At 44.8% G+C, this 21,802-nt stretch overlaps 3 protein-coding genes across 7 annotated transcripts in view; 2 read left to right on the top strand and 1 right to left on the bottom strand.

The window, feature by feature from the left end:
• The window catches only part of dnk (deoxynucleoside kinase), a 53,683-nt gene extending 47,016 nt beyond the window's left edge, over positions 1-6,667 (top strand). For all 3 annotated transcript variants that reach the window (XM_089580148.1, XM_089580146.1, XM_089580145.1), the window contains one exon: positions 5,449-6,667. In XM_089580148.1, coding sequence (XP_089436274.1) covers positions 5,449-5,471 — 23 coding nt within the window. In that variant the 3' untranslated portion in view covers positions 5,472-6,667. The remainder of the gene's footprint in view (positions 1-5,448) is intronic.
• Positions 6,668-9,386: 2,719 nt separating this feature from the next.
• Gmppa (GDP-mannose pyrophosphorylase A) lies at positions 9,387-11,082 on the bottom strand. The gene has a single exon (XM_089580144.1). The coding sequence runs from the start codon at positions 10,747-10,749 to the stop codon at positions 9,460-9,462; it is 1,290 nt and encodes a 429-aa protein (XP_089436270.1). The 5' UTR covers positions 10,750-11,082; the 3' UTR covers positions 9,387-9,459.
• A 1,357-nt stretch (positions 11,083-12,439) lies between these two features.
• Positions 12,440-19,146, top strand: LOC149350968 (uncharacterized). 3 transcript variants are annotated; one of them, XR_016290478.1, is made up of 4 exons: positions 12,440-12,932; positions 14,712-15,038; positions 16,874-16,959; positions 17,036-19,146. XR_016290478.1 is itself a non-coding variant. In XM_089580143.1 (3 exons), the coding sequence occupies exons 2-3, from the start codon at positions 14,930-14,932 to the stop codon at positions 17,398-17,400; spliced, it is 474 nt and encodes a 157-aa protein (XP_089436269.1). In that variant the 5' UTR covers positions 12,442-12,932; positions 14,712-14,929; the 3' UTR covers positions 17,401-19,146. The 3 variants fall into 3 exon arrangements, 1 of the variants encoding a protein (XP_089436269.1); XM_089580143.1 differs by lacking the exon at positions 16,874-16,959 and having other exon boundaries at positions 12,442-12,932; XR_016290477.1 differs by having other exon boundaries at positions 12,445-12,932; positions 16,874-19,146.
• The last annotated feature ends 2,656 nt before the right edge of the window (positions 19,147-21,802 follow it).

The raw sequence follows: 21,802 nt of genomic DNA, 5'->3' as shown, positions 1-21,802 counted from the left end.
AGTTGTGATGAGGATGATGAGATGAGCCCCATTAACGTGCTAACGAGCGCGCAAAAGTCGGTACCATTCAGTACTGTCGCAGTGAGAGTAAACCGTCTCTCATGAGATATGACAGATGCCGTAGCGGAGGGCTCCGGATTAATTTTGACTGCTTGTGCGTTGACTTTCGCTCAGCGCATGGGGTTGTCTTGCATTTCGCCACCATCGACATTCGGCTGCCCCGGCCTGCATTCGACCAAGCTTAATAGTGCAGTGACAATGCTGGAATAAATAAATTTATGTACACATGATAGGAACATTGAAAATAACTGTGACGTGACAATAGAGGAACTGATACGAACAGGTGGGACAAAAAAAAAAGAAAAAGTGGGGTCAGTCCCTTTGGAACGGCGTCCGCCTATCCAAAAACAAACAGATGAAAGAATTAAAAGACATCAAGTGCCACCTGCTAGAGGTAGAAAGAAGCTGACTACTAGTACGCCTTCCTTCACATGGATGGAGCCACCTGTAAACAATTCGTGGGGCGACAGGCACGTAGGAACACACTAATGTAGTGTGCGCCATCCCGATTGGACAAGAGAGCTCTATCTTTCATAGTGCTGCAAACATCTTGTGAGACGCTCTTATTGTGAGAAGCCCATTCGCTCTTATACATTGGCTCTATGGGGCATATGGCAGGGCTGTGCAAAATTTGAATAATCAAGTATGTCCGAAAAATTAGAGGCCCAAATTTGCAGTAGGTGACTGTAGATACGGTTGATCCCAGCTATATCGAACCCTGATGTATTGAATCATTGCGTATGTTTAGGGGGTTGCACGTTTTGGTTTTCATTTTTTAAATTCGGTGAATTTTTTTTCCGTTTATTTCAGAATGCGGTTTTTGGTTTGTTTTTGCAAATATTAGATTGTAGGAATGAATTACCCTTTTTTTTTTGTGGTATAATGTAGCAATCGTGTGGGGTCAGAAGTCACTTAAATTACATTTTGGCCATTTTGTTGGCACCCTCAGTAGATTTAACAGCAATTAATGCACATATGGTCATACATACAGCTGTGCTTGTCAAAAGAAATGATATCGCCATTTAAAAAGCCGGCGTAGTTAAATGTTGAAACCATCAGACACAAACGCAAATTGAAATTTATTTTTAAAAACCTGGTTGTCATGTTTTCATTGGGCTCTTGCTCTGGGTCCACCGTGTTGAACGAGTAGGGCATCACATGGTCTGCGTGCTGACTGCAGCAATGGAACTGCCTCTGAACCGTTGCCGTAGACAGAAAATAACATTTTTTTGTGATGCTTATGCATGACGCTTACACATGCTGTGGAAAAACGTAGTTAACCAAGTAACTGCTGATAAGGAGTGATGACGGTGAACAGCACTAAGCTTGCAGATGACATTTGGCGAAGAGTGGAGTGTTTTGCTCTGCAGAGGCATGTAAGGCAGCAGAGAAATGACTGAAAATGCACAATTGAACTAACTCTTGAATTCAGTAGTAACATCTGATAGTAAAATAATTCGATAGTAATGGACTGTGCACCGTCGCTGACTCGCGACGTCGGTGCTGTGCTGGTCATGCACCGCCACTCACTGCTCGCGGCGCATACCACGTGACTGGCGGTTGCGATGTCAGGCCGCGCACTGCTGCTCGCTACTCGCGACGCATGTTGTGCAACTATAACGAAGGTGTGGTCACGGCTTGCGCATTCATATCATCCGCAGTGGTGCGGGAGGGTTGTACGTAATATCGGAGTTTCTCCCCATTGCACACTTGCAAATTCGTATCCTGAGATTCGTATCGACCGAGGTCATATCATCGAGATTCTACTGTATTGAGAACCGTGGGCGTGAAAGGACTATAGACACCAAACTTTTGCTTTTGTGTTTTCTTCTTTCAAACGATGCTTCAGACATTGGTATACATGGAGCACCCTGTGGTATTCACCTGTGAGTGCTAAATAAACTTCTTCTTGACGCTGTTTCGATTTCAGTTTCATCAACTGAACGGTGGGTGTAGTGTGTTGTTGAACTTTAGGTCATGTGAGGCACAAAAAAAGGCAATATAACTGCTGATAGTGGTTGTAGGCAAATACCATACGGTGATCCGTGTATTATAATGTCTAATGCATTGTTTTAAAGAAGAAAACATGCAATCAATAAAATGTGCTGCACTTATGTACAGCGCCGTGTGGCGTGCACCATTTTGTGCCATTTAAAGTATAATTCAGATGCCGACAGGATGGCTTCAGGTTTTCTGGTAATGGATTTTTAATTAATGGCATGCAGTGTCCCCGGATATTGCTGTTAAAAATTTTAAAGCTGCAGGAATTTTAAATCAGTGAATGGAACCTAAGGTGATATGATGAGGAAGTTGCCGAATGCGACTAGAGAAATTAAATTGATTGCGTACAAGACATTCGTGCGGCCAATCATAGAGTACGCAAGTGCAGTGTGGAGTCCTCATCAAAAGGGTTTAAAACGGAAACTGGAAAGATTGCAAAGGATGTCAGCACGTTTTATATGCTCTAAATACCGCCGCACTGATTCAGTCACAGCAATGCTAAAAGAGTGTCAGTTAGAATCACTAGAAGTAAGAAGAACAAAGCAGAAATTGAAACTTTTTTTTCTGATAATGAATGATAAAGTCAAAGTTAATAAACATCACTATGTTACACCTCCCCTGAAGCGTTGCCCTCGGAAAAATCACAGTAAGGTATTACAGCCTATTATTACATGTACTGATGTCTATCGCTACTCCTTTTTTCCCGATGCTGTAGAAATTTGGAATCAACCACCAAGTGACGTTGTGGACCAAACAGATGTAGACAAATTTGTGATAGGTGTGAACGCGTTCCTGGAAGATCGCTGTGCAAATCTGTAATTCTGTGCATTTGAGTGTTTCTTTTTTTAGCAAAGAGAATTGCACTTGTGTCTGTATATGTTTCCCTCCCTGTAATGACCCTCATGCAGAGGGTTAACAGTATGAATAAATAAAATAAAATAAAAAAAAATTTGCGAAGGTGGTGGGAAGCCAGGCCTGATCAATGGCGGCAGCAATGGTGATGAAGCACCTTAAAAGTATCTGCAACTAGGTGATAGATATAGCATCAGACTGTAAGGTACATCAAAGTAGTTTCCTCAGAATACAGTTTTAAAATTGAACTTAAAAATTTTGTTTCCATATAAGGACCGAACCTCATCAATATCATGGAAAAAGAAGTGCAGCCCTTAGTCGAGTGTATACGTTATATGAGCCAGTTTCTGTTTGTTCAGAATGCTCCATGCAGAAACAACGGCAAAAGCAACGAACAGCAAGCTAGACACGTTCCAACAAGACTCTTAAACAAAGTGGCACTTTGTGAAAAAGCAATGGGAGGGCTTGCAGTGAGTGAAGGGAGATTATTAAATACCTATCACATCAGACTTTCCGGGTAACTCCATGGCCCACCACTAAGTGCACGTTTGCTGCTGTGCATTTTGAATGCCTGTTAATAAAAACTATAGTTTTGACGATCGTGCGACTTTGGCGCAGTTACTTTGTTTGCTTGTTCTTTTTTACACTCCACTGTGTCTTCTTCTGCTGAGCCTTTTCTAGTGAACTGCTATTAAATCTGTTTTGCACTGTCTGCAATAATCCTGTATTACTGCGAATTCTGTAACCTCATCATTCAACGTGATCCTCTGCCATCTCCTAGGCTACCTTTTCCTTTCCTGCCGCCCTTGGTATTCACTATAGCCGGATACAACTTAAGAAGGCAGCGGCTTTTCCCCGTCAAAGGATCCCCCTCCAGCCAATGGTGTCGGCCAATTCTCAGGACCCTGCTAGGGTGACAACGCAGGGAGCGGTGCCACAATGGAGAGAGGGGTCTATCCCAGACTCTGGAGGGAGGGGACTATCACCTTTTTATCTACCACTCCCTGCTTTGTGACACTAGCAGGGTCATGAGAATCGGCTGACGCCACTGGCTGGAAGGGGGTCCTTTGACGGGGAAAAGCCGCTGCCTTCTTAAGTTGTATCTGACTATAGCTCTATCACACTATTATAATAGACAGCTAGTCACCTGTTCTTTGTGTTGCAGTGTCTCACCTGAGTCTTTCTGCTAGAATTTCATATCATGAACGCATATTATTTTTTCTGCTGTCCTTTTATGCTTTAAAGTTATACTTTTCCTTTTCATTCCTTGCTATACTGTCCTCAGCCTCTTTTCAAGCTTTGAAAAGAAGGTGCACGTAGTGCAGTGAGAAAAATAACTAGTTCTCCACAAAACTATGGCTGCATGCTCCAAACATATTGCAGAAGTAGATTTATTTGTCCTTTTTCTGGCAATTTTTAATGTGCTCTTAGTTGAATCTGCACCAGAAACGTGTGCATTTGTTGTGTTTGAGACATGAATTAATGTACCTGGAGTTTACTTCCGCCTTACACTCTCACCACCTCAGAACTGATGAGTGAACCTTCCAGTGGAGGGCTTTTTATAAGGTTCACTGCCATGAGAATAAATTCAAATGTCGTCACATGTCGTCACAGTCTCTGAATGCAGTCTTTCCAACTCCGAGGGAGGAGGTCTAAACTGGTGTAGTACCTCCTACATGATGGTACAATCAGCTGCTGTGGCCCCTTTTGCGCCTTCTTCAATATCTTTACAATTATGAACCAATTAGCCGAAATCAATGTATTACGTGGCTCTGGACTTGAGTTCTTGTTGCCAAAGTTGTTCTGTATCAGATTACTGCTCAATTCCGTTTTCGTTGCTAAATTTAAAAAATAGCTAAAAACGAATGGGTGCTGGAGGAGGCTTTAAGAGATGGCACTGCATATTCAGAAAGCAAAGCCAGAAAGCACTATGAATTTTAGAAATGTAACTGGCGTAGAACTTAGCCCAACTAATGTCTGAAATGACTCTTCTGTGATGCTGCTAAGGCCCAACTAATGTTAGCATATGGGTAAGCAGTGTGGACATACCCGTAGGGACCTCTAAGCAATTATGGTTAATCTCTCTTTGAAGGCATGAAACATGCACTGTTTTAAGCATCCACTGGTGTTTAGTTAATCAACAAAGACGTTTCTCTCAGTCCCCATTCACCGCCGCGGTGGCTCAGTGATTATGGCGCTCAGCTGCTGACCCGAAAAACACTGGTTCGATCCCGACCGCGGCGGTTGAATTTCTTTGGAGGAGAAATTCTAGAGGCCCGTGTACTGCGCGATGTCAGTGCATGTTAAATAATTCCAGGGGGTCGATATTTCCGGAGCCCTTCACTACGGCGTCCCTCATAGCCTGAGTCGCTTTGGGACGTTAAACCCTAATAAACCAATCAGTCCCCATTCACAAGCATGACATGAGACAAACCAGACTGCCAAGACATCAGTGCGTCTTCGGTGTGGTTAACCTGATCAGTTTTCTTTTGTTGTGACATGGAATTCAACAGAGTGTGTGCATCTCCATTGCAGCAAATGGGCCTAGCAGCAACTGACCATCTGCCTGCCGAGAAAGAAAGGAGAAAGCACTTAGCCTCCGTGACTGAATGGCAGGGAACTTGGCTTGCAACCCGGAGACTTCTTACTGGCAGACAAGTGCCCCTGCATATTGTTGCATTTTTTTTGGCATATTTAGCCATTATGTACATATGAACAAGCACTTTCTTGCTGTAGCCAGGATGATAACTGTAAATGTTTTAATATTCCATATTTAAATGTTTGCGTCATTGCATATGTTCATACTCCAGTTTTGTCATCAAAACCCCCACTTGTCTGTTGGCAGCCCATACAGTTTGTGTGTGTGTTCTGCTTGTCCATTATTCAAGTAAATAATGAAAAATAATGTGGTTCATACCTTTTGTTGATCTGAGCCCTGTGCAGGGCAGTAGTATCTTGCTTTGTTATGCATATCTGCTATTGCCATAGTATTGTGTTTAAGCCTTGAGATTGGTTTTTGTGTCGTTTACCTTACTGGTCTGTGAAATACATTTTTATGATGAACATTGTTTAACAAGGCTTAGGAATCAATGCAGTTACTGTTTCACTAGTGGGTTTGGTGCTTTTTTCTTTTAATTACAGCCCATCATGTGAATTCCACTGTCTGGTACATTTGAAGTATAGTGAAGTGAATTAATGGTGCTTTCTTTTAGCTCTAGTAATGTTTCACATTTGTCAAAGCTATGAAAGCAAGCAGGGGTGCCATACATTAATGGTGTGCTGCATTCCAAAATGATTGACAATGAGCATGCCTCTCTCATCAGTGCATTTGTGCAGTGTGCGTTTACGTCTAATTGGACAGGAGTGATGCCTACCCTAGCTTTTCATTTTGTTCTTGTCTACTCCTTATGCCAGTTCGCATGTGCTGGAGCCGAGTCCTGAAAACGTCAACCCAGAATGTGGGGTTAGAGCTGATGTTCTCTGCCCTGACAACTTCAATCCAATTTTATTAAACTTATCTGCACACCAGCTGGCTGGTGCTAGCAATAAAATACTAGTGAAACAGCAGATATTTGAGGCACTGATTGAGAACAAAAATGTCCAGATTGGAGTTGAGCAAAGGTACTAGCTAAGATACTAGATATTTAGTATTTTGCAGTCTGTCTTGTAAGAGTAGAACTTGTTCTTTTATTTCACCATTAGCAGATGTAATAAGGGAGTAATTACTCATTGGCATCCACCCGAGCGCAGCCATACGGCTACAAAGGAAAGCTATACAGCTTTCTCAGAAACTTCGTAGCTAAAGAAAAATTCGCCCTGGTCCGGGATTCGAACCCAAGACCACCGCTTCACCGGAGCAGTCGCTCTACCAATTGAGCTAACCAGGACGGCAAGCTTATGGTAGGACGAGAGCGAATTGATCAATAACTAGAAGTGGGAACTGTGTTAGTCAAATGTTTAGGGGAATCCCCCAAGGCGGAGTAGATTTGTAATAAGGGAGTAATTACTCATTGGCATCCACCCGAGCGCAGCCATACGGCTACAAAGGAAAGCTATACAGCTTTCTCAGAAACTTCGTAGCTAAAGAAAAATTCGTCCTGGTCCGGGGTTCGAACCCAAGACCACCGCTTCACCGGAGCAGTCGCTCTACCAATTGAGCTAACCAGGACGGCAAGCTTATGGTAGGACGAGAGCGAATTGATCAATAACTAGAAGTGGGAACTGTGTTAGTCAAATGTTTAGGGGAATCCCCCAAGGCAAAGTAGATTTGTAATAAGGGAGTAATTACTCATTGGCATCCACCCGAGCGCAGCCATACGGCTACAAAGGAAAGCTATACAGCTTTCTCAGAAACTTCGTATTGGTTAGCCTGGTTAGCTCCTGGTAGCGTCCTGGTTAGCTCAATTGGTAGAGCGACTGCTCCGGTGAAGCGGTGGTCTTGGGTTCGAACCCCGGACCAGGACGAATTTTTCTTTAGCTACGAAGTTTCTGAGAAAGCTGTATAGCTTTCCTTTGTAGCCGTATGGCTGCGCTCGGGTGGATGCCAATGAGTAATTACTCCCTTATTACAAATCTACTCTGCCTTGGGGGATTCCCCTAAACATTTGACTAACACAGTTCCCTCTTCTAGTTATTGATCAATTCGCTCTCGTCCTACCATAAGCTTGCCGTCCTGGTTAGCTCAATTGGTAGAGCGACTGCTCCGGTGAAGCAGTGGTCTTGGGTTCGAACCCCGGACCAGGACGAATTTTTCTTTAGCTACGAAGTTTCTGAGAAAGCTGTATAGCTTTCCTGTGTAGCCGTATGGCTGCGCTCGGGTGGATGCCAATGAGTAATTACTCCCTTATTACAAATCTACTCCGCCTTGTGGGATTCCCCTAAACATTTGACTAACACAGTTCCCACTTTTAGCAGATGTGTGTAATGTGAGAGTTAAACTGTAATGTTTAGTCAGCCCTTTTGGTTTTGTTGGTAGTGCATAAGTCATTGTTCATAGAGCTTTAAGAACTTTATGCTGAAGTTTATTTTGGCTTTTACAATATGGAGAGTGCACATAGCATACCTGTTGGCACATCTTATTTTGCTTGTTGACACAGCTTAACTTTTGAAGGTTTCATTACAATGCTATCACTTGCATATCAAGCTAGAGATTAATGTGACTTCATCTCAGCATGATGGAGCGGTTATGTTTTTACCATTTTGTTTTTTAGCAACTGCATTGTATTTGCCAGTTATGTACCCCCCCCCCCCCCCCCCCCCCCCCCCCAAAAGTCTTCAGGCCACAGTGCACCCTTGTGATAAAACGAATGTTGCTTGAAGGCTCCAAGTAGAGGATCATTCAAAGCACAAGACAAGCAGCAAGCTTCTGTACTGCGAATACAAACCTTCTGCTAGCATTTCAGGGCCCTTTGGTCTTTGTTGTTGCCATGATGGCTCCATTATGCTGCTCAAGCAAAAAGCCTTTGGCCTGAAGACTTTTCACCAAGAATGTACCTTATATGACTGCAACTTTTGCTGTGTTTCATTGAATACTATGTTTTTTCTGCTATATTTTCTGTGCAGTTTTAATGCACAAGAAATATTGATAGCTTTTGTCATTCGATAAAAAGGTGAGGTCTAGTAGTTCTTTGAGGTTATTCTCTTTAGCTCAGTGCATGCACGACTCATATTTAAGCACTAGAGGTGTTTCCATGCCAACGCACATCCAACAGTAACAGTAGAATATTTGCGATGTAGTTGCAGTCTGCCTGAAGGTGCGTAACAGTAGACTCCTTTTAAGACTTCCTGTATTAAGCTGAAATCTATTAAGTTGAGCAGTTTAGGGACAGAGAAAAAATGCAGTCTCGTTAACATGAACCATCATTTTTCATTGCTATAAGATCATACTTGAGCGAGTTCTTACATGAAGATGTTTTACCAGCCTAGCTAAATAATATAGTGACTGGTTGGTGGACTTGCATTAGACATGGTATTAGATGCAATCTGTTCGTAAAACAAAAGTTTTCGAGGGGTGCGAGAGTCTACAAAACATTGTATTTATGTCCACATGAGTTACGAAGGAAGAGTTCTCGAGAAAAGCTGAAATTCTTTGCAACTAAATCATTCCAAGCGCTGTACAGAATTTCTGAAAATATCAATCTTTCATGTGTAGTAAAGGATTAAACACCAGCCTTTGATTTTTCAGTGTTTGGAACTTCACATCAGCTGAAGAAATTCACAAGGTCCTGCCATAGTCATCTTAGGCTACTGCATTTTACAGGACAGTATCAAAAAGCAAAACGCTGCGTGTTGCCACTTGCAGTGGAAGAAATCCAGCCAAGTCTCATGCAGCCTGTTGTGTAAAGTGGAGTGGTGTTGACTTTGCAACGACTGCAGTGTTCAGTTCCATTTCTGCCGCTACACAAGCCAAAGTGTTCCGTTACTGTTTGTTTGTACCTTTTGAAGAAATTTTACTCGAAGTAATAAACGTGATGTTGTTAGCAAATGCTTTTATTGTCAATAGAAAACTCTCCGCACTGAGTGCGCAGATGCTGGCAGGAGTGTCTACTAGAGAATTATTTCATTCTTGTAGCTTTGTGCCAGGTCTTTATGAGGCAGCACTATGGAGTTGAGCACGATGACTTCAGGAGGCACACTAACGTGGCAGCCAAGCACTGTAATTGAGGGATTCAGACGGCCGTCAGCATTGAAAAGTGGCACATTCTCCATTTTGGCAAAGGGGCGGTCTGGGTTTGGATCGCAGGGCGTGCCTTCCACACGGCTCCAGGCGCCCACTGAGCTGTCCAAGCCCACAATGGAGTGAAGAACTAGCGCGTGGTCGCAGACAGTGGCGTTGGCTAGCACAAGCGATTCGCGGATGCGCACACCGGCGCCTATGCGCGCCCCAGGGCCGACGGATACATTAGGTCCCAGTGTCGCAGTCGGGTCTACGCTGGCCGATGGGTGCACGAACACGTCGCCCAGAATGGTGGGTCCCTCGGGTCCCGGGCGCGCCAGGCGTTCCGGGTGCTCAAGACGGTACAGCTCGAGGTAGTGCCTATTGGCATATATGGCTGAACCGGCCGTCTTGAGCTGGCTCCACCAGTGACTTGTCTGGAAGACGTGTAGCTGTCGGCCGGCAGCAGCTAGCGGCGCCAGCACGTCGTGCTCCAGGCTGAGGGCGTCTAAGTGGTCGCCTTCTAGAGCGTGCCGGTCGCGCAGCGCGGCACCGGTTCTCTGGAACACGTCTGGGCTGCATAGGTAGACTCCGCAGTTGATAACGGCGCTGACGAATGTGGACGGCTTCTCCACGTAGTGCAGCACCTGATGCGTCGTTTTGTCTTCGACGATGCAGCCGTAGCTCAGTGACTGTTGGCGTGTAGCTTCTGTAGCCAACACGGTGACCAAGTTGCTTTTGGGCAGCGACCGGTGGAAGGCTAGCATCTCTGCCAGCGGAAAGTGACCGCACACATCACCGTGAATCAAGAAAAAGGCCTCTGGGTCCCCTCGGCGAATCTGGTCACGGAAGTGGTGGATGCCGCCCGCCGTGCCCAGGGCCGCGTATTCCTGCAAATAGCGCACAGGCAAGCCGTACTCGCGGCTAGCGCTCTTCACAAATCCCGTCAGGTCCGCATCGTCGGCAGGGTAGAACCCGATCAGCAAGATCTCTCGCACACCCGGCAGGCCACAGCACGCTTCGACCAAGTGTTGCATCATCGGGCGACCAGCCACCGGGAACAGCGGCTTGGGAATGTCGAACGACAGTGGTCGAAATCGGGTGCCCTTTTGAGGGCCTCCGATCAGAATCACAGCCTTTAACATCCCAGTCGTCCTCGGGGGCGTCGGTGACGCTGGCATCTCGACGGTTCTGCCGCTCTGGCTCGTACCAGCTTTATCTCTGCACAGGCATCGTCAGCGTGCGGACTGTCACCGCAGCAGGTGCACAGTTCTCGCGGAAAACCGCGAGACCTGTCGCGTGGCACGCGAAACCACTGCAGCCTTGGGCTGACGGCTGTACCCTAAGCGGAAGCGCGAAAGTATGCGCGCTGAAGTGGTTGAAGAAAGCCCAAAGGCCACGCATCAATGTTTATGCGCAGACGGCGCTTTCTGCTACCGCGCACTTTTAGCACTTCCAGCGTTCAGCATTTGTTTTTTCGCGACTACCTACCCGATGCATGGATGGATGGATGATAATGTCTTTACCCTTTGTACCGGGCGGTAGCTTTCGGCACCTAGCCTATACTTCCCCCATTGTTAATTTCTTTTTCTTTTCCCTTTCTTTCCCTTTCGCTCTTACAATGTCTAGTTTGTCTATCCTTTTCCCATGCCTTTTCCCCTCCAAATTCACCCCTCCCTTGATTTCCGCCACCAATCCTCCAACCTGCCCCGGATGGATGATAACGGCTTTACCCTTTGTACCGGGCGGTAGCTTTCGCCACCTAGCCTATACTTCCCCCATTGTTAATTTATTTTTCTGTTCCCTTTCTTTCCCTTTCGCTCTTACAATATCTAATCTGTCTATCCTTTTCCCCTCGAAATTCACCCCTCCCTTGATTTCCGCCACCAATCCTCCAACCTCCCCTTCGTCAATGTCACGCTTTTCCCATCCACCCGCCCGTCCTCCCCAGTAATTATAGTGAACTAGAATTCTAGTTCACTGTACCAGTAATATACCAGTAAATCCCAGCGCTATCTCTATGGCCGTTGCTGCCATGGTTGCTGCCCCCTCTGGGAGGGCTGGGCGGAGTTCTGCGCACCTATGATCAGAACCAAGTGCTCTATGGTTTTACAAGCAGAGCACAAAATATACACTTCTTCAAATTTGGACCTATACGTTTTGTTCTCAGAGTGCCTGTCCTAGCCTCAAAAAGCAGTGAACTGCCCCGATCGAATAATCGCTCTTTTTTGATGTCCTGTTTTCGTGTCTGCATTTCTTTCTTTCCACATCTTTCTTTCCGTCTCCTTTACCTCCGCTTTCACGTTAGTATTTTGTTGCGTCCCATCCCTCACCCCTAAATACTTCGTTCTTAGCTTTTGGGTTCTATTAGTCCATTTTGTGCTAATACTTTTCATGTACAGATACTTGCCCACCTTGTTTCCTCAATTTGAGTTAGTCTCTGATCATATTTCAGTTTGCTGATGGCCTCCCGAACCTCGAACGACGCCCAACCCATATCTCCCTGGACTCCCTCATTCGGAGTTTTCCCATGGGCTCCCAATGCTAGCCTTCCTACACTTCTTTGTCTGACCTCTAGCCCTGACTGTACTTCCGATTTCATGCACAGGACTGCATTTCCAAATGTGAGGCCCGGTACCATGATTCCCATCCATACCCCTCTAACGACCTTGTAACCACCTCGTACATGGAGGAAAAAAAACTAAGGAGGGAGCATGACGTCACACGGCCAGCGTTCGCAAGCCGAGTGTTTTGAAGTCGTTTTCTCCCTCAGTTTTTCCGGAGGGCGTATTCAGAGGAAGGTGATCCTCGTTGCGATTGGCCAACCGAGAACAGACGTCACTGCTCTACTCTACGTCACTCTGTGGGGACTTTTGGGGAACACGGCGCTTCAACCGACAGGGAAAATCTCAACTCTTCTTGAAAATCCTTGCTCAATATCCCAAGGTATCCCAAGGTGCATTTCTTGCTCGCTTGTTTTTTTTATTTTTTTGCCTTGAGCATGGAGACGGACACGTGCGATGGCGTTGCTTCAGCGGTTTGCGACAAGGCGTTCTTCAATACTAGTAATTTAAAAACACCCACCAAGGATATTCATGGGGAAGGACGCGGTTGTTGCTGCGACGCGTCTTTTCTTTTTCTCTTTCCTCTGATCTCTCCTCTATCTGCACGCGGCAGCGGTGGTGGCTCGGCTCCAGCCAGTAGGCAGGCCCATGCATCCTTCTCCCAGTCACAACAGCATGTAGTAAGGCACGGCCGTTCTTGTGCGACTTACGTCCGAAGCATTTTGTCGCCCTTCGTGACCTGCGACGGCACCACGACTTCGAGGAAGAGGTGGAGAATCTAGTCTTCGACTCTAACAAAGGTAAGAAACGAAGTCTGCATGCACGCACGCTGTGATTAAAGCAATAAAGGGCCAAAGCGGGATGCAGTCGCGCGCTTAGATTACCGATTGAAAAGTTGCAGTTTATTGACTTTTCGAGTGCGCGCATTTTAAGTTTGTAAACACAAAGCGCGTTCTTTTTTTTTATTTACGGGCTTACACTCACCTGGGGAAACTTGCACGTGGTTTTGTGCACAAAAACTTAGCGATGACATTCACGTTTTTTAAAGGAACCATGAAGATTTCAATGGGCTTGGTCTAGTGCGACAGATCTGCAGAGGTAGCCTTTGCGGGCATTCGAGTGAAATGTGAAACGTAACGTACTATAACCTTTGAAAGCCATGACTTGTCATAGTCATTTTGCACTTATTTGTAATGTAAGGTGTATAGTTTGTACAAAGTTTAGGTAGTCATAGTTTTGACTCCTAATCATTCTGAAGTGTAGCATGACTCAGCACTTTACTAGTAACATAAGGTGTGCAGAGTTTGTACAAAGTTGCGTAGTCATGCCTTGCACTCATTACTCGTCATTCTGCAACATAGCATGACTGTGCACTTTAATGCTTTGGCATTCTCGCTGGTAAGCAGTCTTATGTGTGTCTGCAGAATTTTTTTTTGGTGTCCTAGCTCCTCCATAAGCAAAGTGACAAGCAGTGCACTCTCTTTCATATTTAAAGTGGCCACTGCAGGAAAAAAACTGGTCCTTGCAGCAGACTCGCTGCTACAGGCCTTGCTTATGCTTTGTTGCAGGCATCTGCAATGTCTCGACAGGACACACAACATTGTCGCGGCATGCACTGGCTTAGCAGCACTGAAGCCATGGCAATCGCAACATGCAGAAGTGTGTAGGAAGAATGCCCAGCATTGTTCTGCCTTTAGAAGTCAACAGCGCTGACCTGAATTTGTGGTCAAAGGACAGGGCCATGTAAAAGGTTGCTGTGCAGGAATGAGTTTTTGCAGGGTGTAGTAAAATTGAAATACTTCCATGTAACAGTCCGTGTAATAACTTAACCTGAACTTAATAATTTTCTCCAAAAATTGTTCCCCATGCGCTATAGCAGGAAAAAACAGTAAGCGAATGACTGATAAATTTTTAACAATAAAAAAGCTGGGAAATGCAGTTTTGCACTGCAGGCAAAAGGCTAAAAATTTGAAGCTAAATCTGTGATTGTCATGCGCACTTGGCAGAGGCAGAGCACCAGTAGTAGTGCGAGAGTACTGCATATGTGCCCACTCCATAGCACATGCATTTTTCATTAGTGTATGTAAAAAGTACAAACTTTAATTTGGCCTTGCTTTTCAAAAAATGAAAGTAGTGTGATACACAAAAAATTGACAGAGAAGTTTTGCCGAAATTTTATAAACGTGCAAAAGCAGAATTTCATGAACATTGCCTTGTCTTGTTACTTTACTGTTGGCTTTCTAAGGATGCCTTATGCCGTTATTCATGTGCTATCATTGTGTACACGTTTTTATCAAAATGGAGCCCACCTTTGTTCACGCCTCAATTTTTAAAAATTTCTTTTTAGTCATGAGTGGTCATGGACTTAACATCATATGTTGGCATCGTGTCATAACTATGTTGCAATGCTGCTGTGAGGCTGTGGTTGCTATGTCGCCGTTGCTATGCTCTTGGCACAAACCCACATACACATCGCAGGATCTTGCTCGGGGTTTACCGTTCGGAATTGTGCTTTCACACTAATAATTAACTAATACTATGTGGAGTGCTTAGTTATGTTTACAATCTTTCTGTTTCAGGATTTTGCACCTGGAAAGACGGAGAAGAAAGCAAAACTTGCTGCCATTTTATAGCTTCTACAGGAAAGAAGGAATGCGCACCAAGGGTTTTTAAACGCTACCTGCACTGCCACCATTCCGGCTCGTACGAAGAGCTTCCTATAGAACAGCGCCAAAGGCAGGAAAAGGGGCAAGGAAGCTGCAAAATCAGCAAACACTGCTTTGCTACTCTAGAGGTCATGGAGAAAGAGGGCAAGGTATATGTAGTGTTTCAAAAGAAACACTACGGACACTTCAATGAGGCCTGCCACCAAAGGCTGTCCCAGGATGATGCCAGAGGGCTTGCAGGTTAGCCACTCCTCTTGTACAAAGCATTTGTGCATGCTGTGTTGACTGTACCGGAATGTGAAAACGTTTAGAAGCTACACTCCACCAACCTTTCATAAATGGGAGACGAAAGTGCAATAGAAATGTATTTTAGGGGGAAGATATTGCTCATTAACTCGAGTGATCATTTCAATGATTTTTATTCTTCTGCGATGCATCTATGGCACAAAAGAGGTGGGACAACACGAAAATGCCTATTGTAAAGTGGGAGAAGGCATGTCCCACAAAACGAGGGGGCGGAAGAAGTTATAGTAGGGCACAGCTTAAGAACCCAGTGGCCAATGCCCCTCAAAGGAAGCCTGCCATCCAATGGCTTCGACCGATTCTCATGATGTCATGGTTAATCCTAGGGGGTAGCACTGCAGGAGGGTGGCAGATGAAAGGAGATTAGTTATGGCTTTAATTGAGTTAACTGATGAAAATCAGCTGACGCCATTGACTGGGGGGGGTCTTCTTTAAGGGCCATCTGCCACTTCGTTCTCGAGTTGTATCTGACTGTAGTGCAATTCACTTGAGCCTACTTGGTCGCATCGAAGGGTGAAAAACAATTGATCCACGGCACATTGCATGCACAGCACAGTCTGTACGAACTTCATGCCGTTTAGTTTAGAGATGCATTGTGGAAGGGGTCCAGTCTTTCGAACTGAACATAATTAGGAATGTCGTCTAGCACTGAACTACTCCAATGTCTGTTCTTTTGTTTTTCTGCTGGTTTCATTGACTATCCTAGGTCTGTAGCTCAATCGGCTGACGTTGAACTTCATCCGTAAGAAGTCGGCTTGAGCTCTATGAAACGTGTCTTGAATGACTGAGAGTTGCACTCGATGCTAGCCTCTTTTTTTGGCTGCCTGTCAAAAGCGTAGGCATTTTGTTGCTGATCAAAGCAACGCCACCAGTCTAATGGTTTTATAAGGGCCATGTTTTTTCTCATAAGACAGATCGTCTGCAGTGAACTTTCATTAATTAGAATTATTTGGCTGTTTTGGCACTTCATCAGTAACGCTCGCAGGAACGGCTGTGGTTTGAGTGTTCAGCTACTAAGCTGGAGTACCCGGGTTAGAACCCGGCTGCGGCAGCTGAGTTTCGATGGAGGCAAGAGGTGCCCATGTGCTGCGCAGTGTCAGTGCCCAAAGATCCCCAGGCGGTCGAAATTATTACGGAGCCCTCCACTACAGCACCTTTCTCTCTTGCTTCTTTCACTCCTTCTTTCCTTCATGGCATGGTTGAGGCAGTTACTGCACCATTTCCTTTCCTCAAAAACCACTAACATAAAACACAAGCCTGCACAAGAGTTGAAATCGCAAAAAAAAAAAAAATGAACAAGCAGCATTTATATTTCAGTTTATGTATGACTGGCATGCCCTCCAATTGTCTCTGACTTAGCAGCAGTCATTCAGGTGTTGAAACTGAAACAGCATGAGAAAAATATTCACTTAGAAATTATTCACCTGGCGTAAGTGAATTCTACATTGTGACTCGTGCACACTATTGTCTTGTGCACAAGTCCAAAGAAACAAAGTTCGCGTTCAAAAATTTGGTGTCTCTACTCCTTTAAAGGTTGCTGTCAGGCGAATCGGTGCATTTTTTGAATATGCAGAATGAAATGGGACAGGATGAGAAGCACATGTCCTTATTCTTTTCTTGTCCACATTTTCAGTGCTGTTATATTCCGCATTTATAACACGCTGTATATAACTTCCCTGTTTTGCATTGCAGTATGCAAGTTTAAACACTCAAGCTCATAAAAATAAAGTCCATCTGGCTTTGAAACAACCATTTTGTTGTGTGCTTTGCAGTGCCACAAAAGTGAAATGAAAGTAAGATGAACTGTGTGTCACCTGTGAAAAGGAACAAAGTGGAAGACGAAGGAATCCGACCAGAAGTATTTGTCACTTTATTACATGGCTGTAGGCAGATGAACCAGAGATGTTAACAGTTTTTTTCTGTACCATTTTCAGGCCGGTTAGTAGAAGGAGTGCCAGAAAAAACCATTGTGCACAACATCCGAGCAGGTACAAGTGGATCAAGCCCACGGATGCAACTTGTGACCACTAAGGACCTCCGTAACATTGCAGATAAGTTTAGGATTGGAAAAACAGAGCAGAGAGATCCAGACGATTTTAAGAGTGTTGAATTATGGGTCGAAGAAATGAGGGCAAAAAATGAGTCGCCACTGTTGTATTACAGGAAGAAGGGTGACCCCAACAGTCATGTTGGTGACTTTGAGCTAGCATTACTGACGTTCCCACAACGAGAGCTCCTTTATGAATTGGGGGCAACGAAACTGTGCACTGACTCCACCCATGGCATAAATAAGTACTAACTCCAACTGACAACCCTGCTCACAATTTCTCAAGATGCCTTTGGTATCCCGTGTGCCTACTTGATTTCAAAAAGGGTGAACACGGGCACTGTGGTGAGGTTTTTCGAGGCCATCAAAGAAAAAAACACAATACCATGTCAGGCATTTATGTCTGATGATGCCCCTGTTTATGGCAGTGCATGGGAGCAGGTGATGGGTCCCTTGAAGAGTCGACTGCTTTGCAGCTGGCAGGTGCTACACAACTGGAGCACGCACCTGAATACAGTCACAAACAAGGACTGCAGGAGTACAACAAGGGACATGCTGCACACTCTGATGAAGTGGACAGATGAGACTGAGTCTCAACAGTTGCTCCCTGCACTTCTTGGTATCCACTCCAAAGAGCATCAGCTTAATTGCCTTTGGCTTTGTCAGAAATTTTGAGAAAACATACGCAAAGAGGGCATGTCAGTGGGCTTACTGCTATCGGCAGTACATTGGATTAACAACAAATAATCACTTGGAGTCAAGGCACTAAAGTACTCTCACTTTGGTGGCAAGGTAAATGGGTGATTGGATACATTAATCAAAGTACTCTTCAATTTCACATCCGAAAAACTTTACAACAGGTGTCAAAGGAGGAGCAGACCACCGCAAATCTGCCCTATTTAGGAAGCATAAAGTGGGGATTGAGCTTTCTAAGTCCAGTACTGAGAGAGTGGGAGATGGCCAGTGGCATGTAAAGTCACAAAGTTTGGTGAACTTCAAGCACACAGTGGAAAGAACTAGCAAATCGTGCAGTGGCTGTGAGCTTCATTGTGAGCAGTGCGAGGCTTGCCACAACATGTACACAAGTACGTGTTGACCATGCAACGCATGTGCACATGTGCAAGCACATGCATGCTGTTGCTATAATGGAGCTACACTTGTGTCAGATGCAGAGCAGCCAGAAAGTAGCATTTGACTGTGCTGGCATTTGTAGGCCCTGCCTGAAGATGGCAGATTTCAGGTGAGGGATTAGGATTATGTTATGAGCTAGTTGGCAGGCTATTCTGACAAAGTGCTTTAGCATAGCAAGCTCAAGACACAGCAGGGAAGAGGAGTGTCATTTGCTAATTTTCTTGAAGCCCACATGGTCATGAGAAAGGTGCGCCATCATATCCCATATCAAGCAGCACCATTGACGGTACACTACAGGCCTCTGGTATTTCTTTTCTAGTCATTCCTTTTTCCCAAAACTTTCCTCCTAGGAATGGAGAACTCATCCCGCCACGGCGCCTCAGTGGCTCTGGCGTTCTTAGACTGCTTACACGAAGGCTGTGGGTTTGATCCGGCCATAGCGGCCACATTTCAGTGGAGGCAAAATACAAAGATGGCCATGTGCTGTGCAAAGTCAGCGTGCATTAAAGGGCCCCAGGTGGTGTAAATTAATCCAGAGACCTCCATTATGGTGTCCCTCATAGCCCATGTGCCGCTCCCGAATGTTAAACCCGACAATTAAGAAATTGAGATATTTCAGGCCCCTCATTCCCTACTCAGAATCTGCTTGTGTGAGTACGCCCTCTCTGGCACTGCTCAACAGAGAACTTCTGACAATTGGCAAACATTTTTCATCTTTGGGAAATTAGTGCACTCATTTTCTTGTTCATACCTGCCTTGCATTCACTATAATTTTATTTCTTCGTCATCCCTGCTTGATTTCATTTTGTCTGCATGTGATGCACTCATAGAGGCATGCGCTCTTCAATAAAATTAGTATGAAGTGTCGCTCCATGCTGCATTCCTCTTTGTTGTGTCGTGCTGTCACAGTGCACCGCCCTTTTAGGACATCTTGAGAAAAACAGCGCTTGCAGACAAAGGACCAGAACAAGAAGGACACACAAAAAAAAAAAACAGCGCAGTTGTGTGTCCTTCTCGTTTCCTTTGTCTGCAAGTGCTGTTTTTCTCAAGATGTACACCAACCAACTCGCCCAGCAACACACCTTGCCTTTTAGGACAGTTGAAAAAGTATTCTTGACAAAAGGCTAAGCCGTAGCTGTCATCTTGCACACTGAAAGCTGCAGCGCAAAACTACTATTCATCTTATTTTGCAAAGAGAATACTGCTGCAACAGAAAAACAGTATTACTCATTTTTCAGAACATTGCTGGTGCAATTTGTGACACGAACTTATATTGCCATGGTAGAAACAGCCGTGAATAGCCTTCCCTCACATGATAAAGCACTTCATAAATGAACTTGCTTGGCTCTTACACAGTGTCTCTCCACCAGCCTTCCAAGCAATGAGCCTTCTGTTGTGTGATGGGAACACTGTGCCAACTTTGTTGCATAGAAATTCTAAAATGCCCCTATTTTTTGAGAAGGCAGCTTAGATGAAACATATAGTGCCCAGTTAATGTCATTTCCTTTTTACTCATTAATGAAAAATGCTTCAAAGCCCAACTGCAACGAAATTATAATTTGGCTAGAATGCCTGTTAATGTGCTGGGTGTGTCATAAAACTAATCGTAACAAAGTTTCATGCTTCTGAGAAAACTGACACTGTTGCTACAAGTGTTTAAAAAGCTGTGTAGTAGACAACGTGGCATGTCCATATAGGCAGATACGGATACCCGAGTGCCATACGGCCTCATGTCTGGCCCATTGGGAATGAACAGATTAAGGACAGTGTAGAGTGAAAGGCTAGGGGCTAAAATGTGGCTTGGCAGTCATGGGTATGGTGCTGCGCCAAAGTTGTTAGGAATTTGTTTCAATCCTGCAGATGCTGATTTCTGTTTCCATTCCAGGTTTTTGTACACCATATTTACTTAAATAATGGATGCATTTGCATAATAAATGCTTTCCCTACATCAGTCATCAAAATCTGGGGAAAGTTCAACTGACCACACCATGTTTTACACCATGTAATAAATGCACCAAACTTACCATTCTAATTTTTTCCCACAAGAAACTGCATCCATGATGCAAGTAACTGCAGTATTACAGGTTACAGAATGAAGCACTGTCAGCTGTATTATGTGGCCGCAAGACTGCCTGGCGCCATGTGAAGAGGAATGCTCCCAAGGATCATCACATCACATTTACTCCAGTATCCACATATGGCACCCGTTTCATCCTGCACGTCACATTCACCTCGGGCTGGTGATAGCCTGCCAGCTAGATTAAGAATGTCACAAATAAAATGTCTACCTAACTGAAAACTGTGGTTGTATATATCGGAGATTTTTATTGACTTGTGGCAGTCTACCTGGACAGGTTATGGTAATGCAAGGCAGCCCATTATGCACAGCATATGAGTGCATATGCGCCACAACTTCGCATCTTTTCCAAGGGTTCATGTTTTGCACTATTGGGTGTGACCCGACCCATCTTTCCACAATCCTCGCGTAGTTAATAATAAAGTGCTCCTAATCCTTTTTTGACAGTCAAAATGTATTTTCCTAGGCATATTGGCAATCTTCAATTTGTATTTCTCCACAGATTTGGTACTTCTGAGAAGTTGGACGGTCATTTTATAAATGATATATTTTTAATAAGCTAGCAGATACTATTCTTGATTTAAACATTTGCAGGCATATATACGCTGCCATTGTTTGCCTTGATAAATACTGTGTCCATTGTGTAATCATAGTACAAACACGTTAATTGATTCTAAAGGATGTTAATGCTGGTTAATTACGCTGTACAAGCCCAGCTGTGGCTTTGGAAAGCTGCCCTTCCTTGGACTCTGACATTAAATACAACTTGTACTTGGGAAAGACTAATCTTACTGTGAGTGTAACGACAAAATTAAAAAAATTCCATTAGACGCTGGTATGACCCCGCCTGCGGCAGTTGTATTCCGATGGTGACACACTACAGGCCCACATGCTGTGCGATGTCGGAGCACGTTAAGGGCCACTGTTGGTCGAAATTACTGGATCCCTCCACTGTGGCGCCCCTCATAGCCCGAGTCGCTTTGGGACGTTAAACCCCATAAGCCAAAGTTAGCATTATGTTCCTGCCGGACGGACCGAGCAGCCGCTGACAGGGTCAGACTGTACGAATGGGTACCATCAATCACTACGTGACACCCCCACTCCACTCACCCGATGAAATCCCATCCATCAGTGACACATCCACTCCACCCTTCGACTCAGATTTGCAACCGCTTGCCAACCGCCTCCTCCCGCCCTCTCTTCTTCCCTCTTCCCTGCAATTTCGTGAAGGTGGATTTCACTCCCTCCACTCTGTCACCTGAGGCTTCAGACCGACGGATTATTCCAACATGGGGGGTTCTGATGCTGATGCACTAAAATGATATTTTTGAAAGACAGTTACAGTTTGTTACATGTTAAGGAAAAGAGTACTCGCTGTACCATGCAAAATGCGAGATCATTCCCTGGTGTGCACGCACTGCATCACAAGGAAGTATATTTGGCACC

Source organism: Amblyomma mixtum, chromosome 3 (assembly GCF_055824585.1).
Source record: "Amblyomma mixtum isolate Tamu chromosome 3, ASM5582458v1, whole genome shotgun sequence".
Taxonomy (NCBI): domain Eukaryota; kingdom Metazoa; phylum Arthropoda; class Arachnida; order Ixodida; family Ixodidae; genus Amblyomma; species Amblyomma mixtum.
This window is presented reverse-complemented; position numbering and strand designations above follow the sequence as displayed.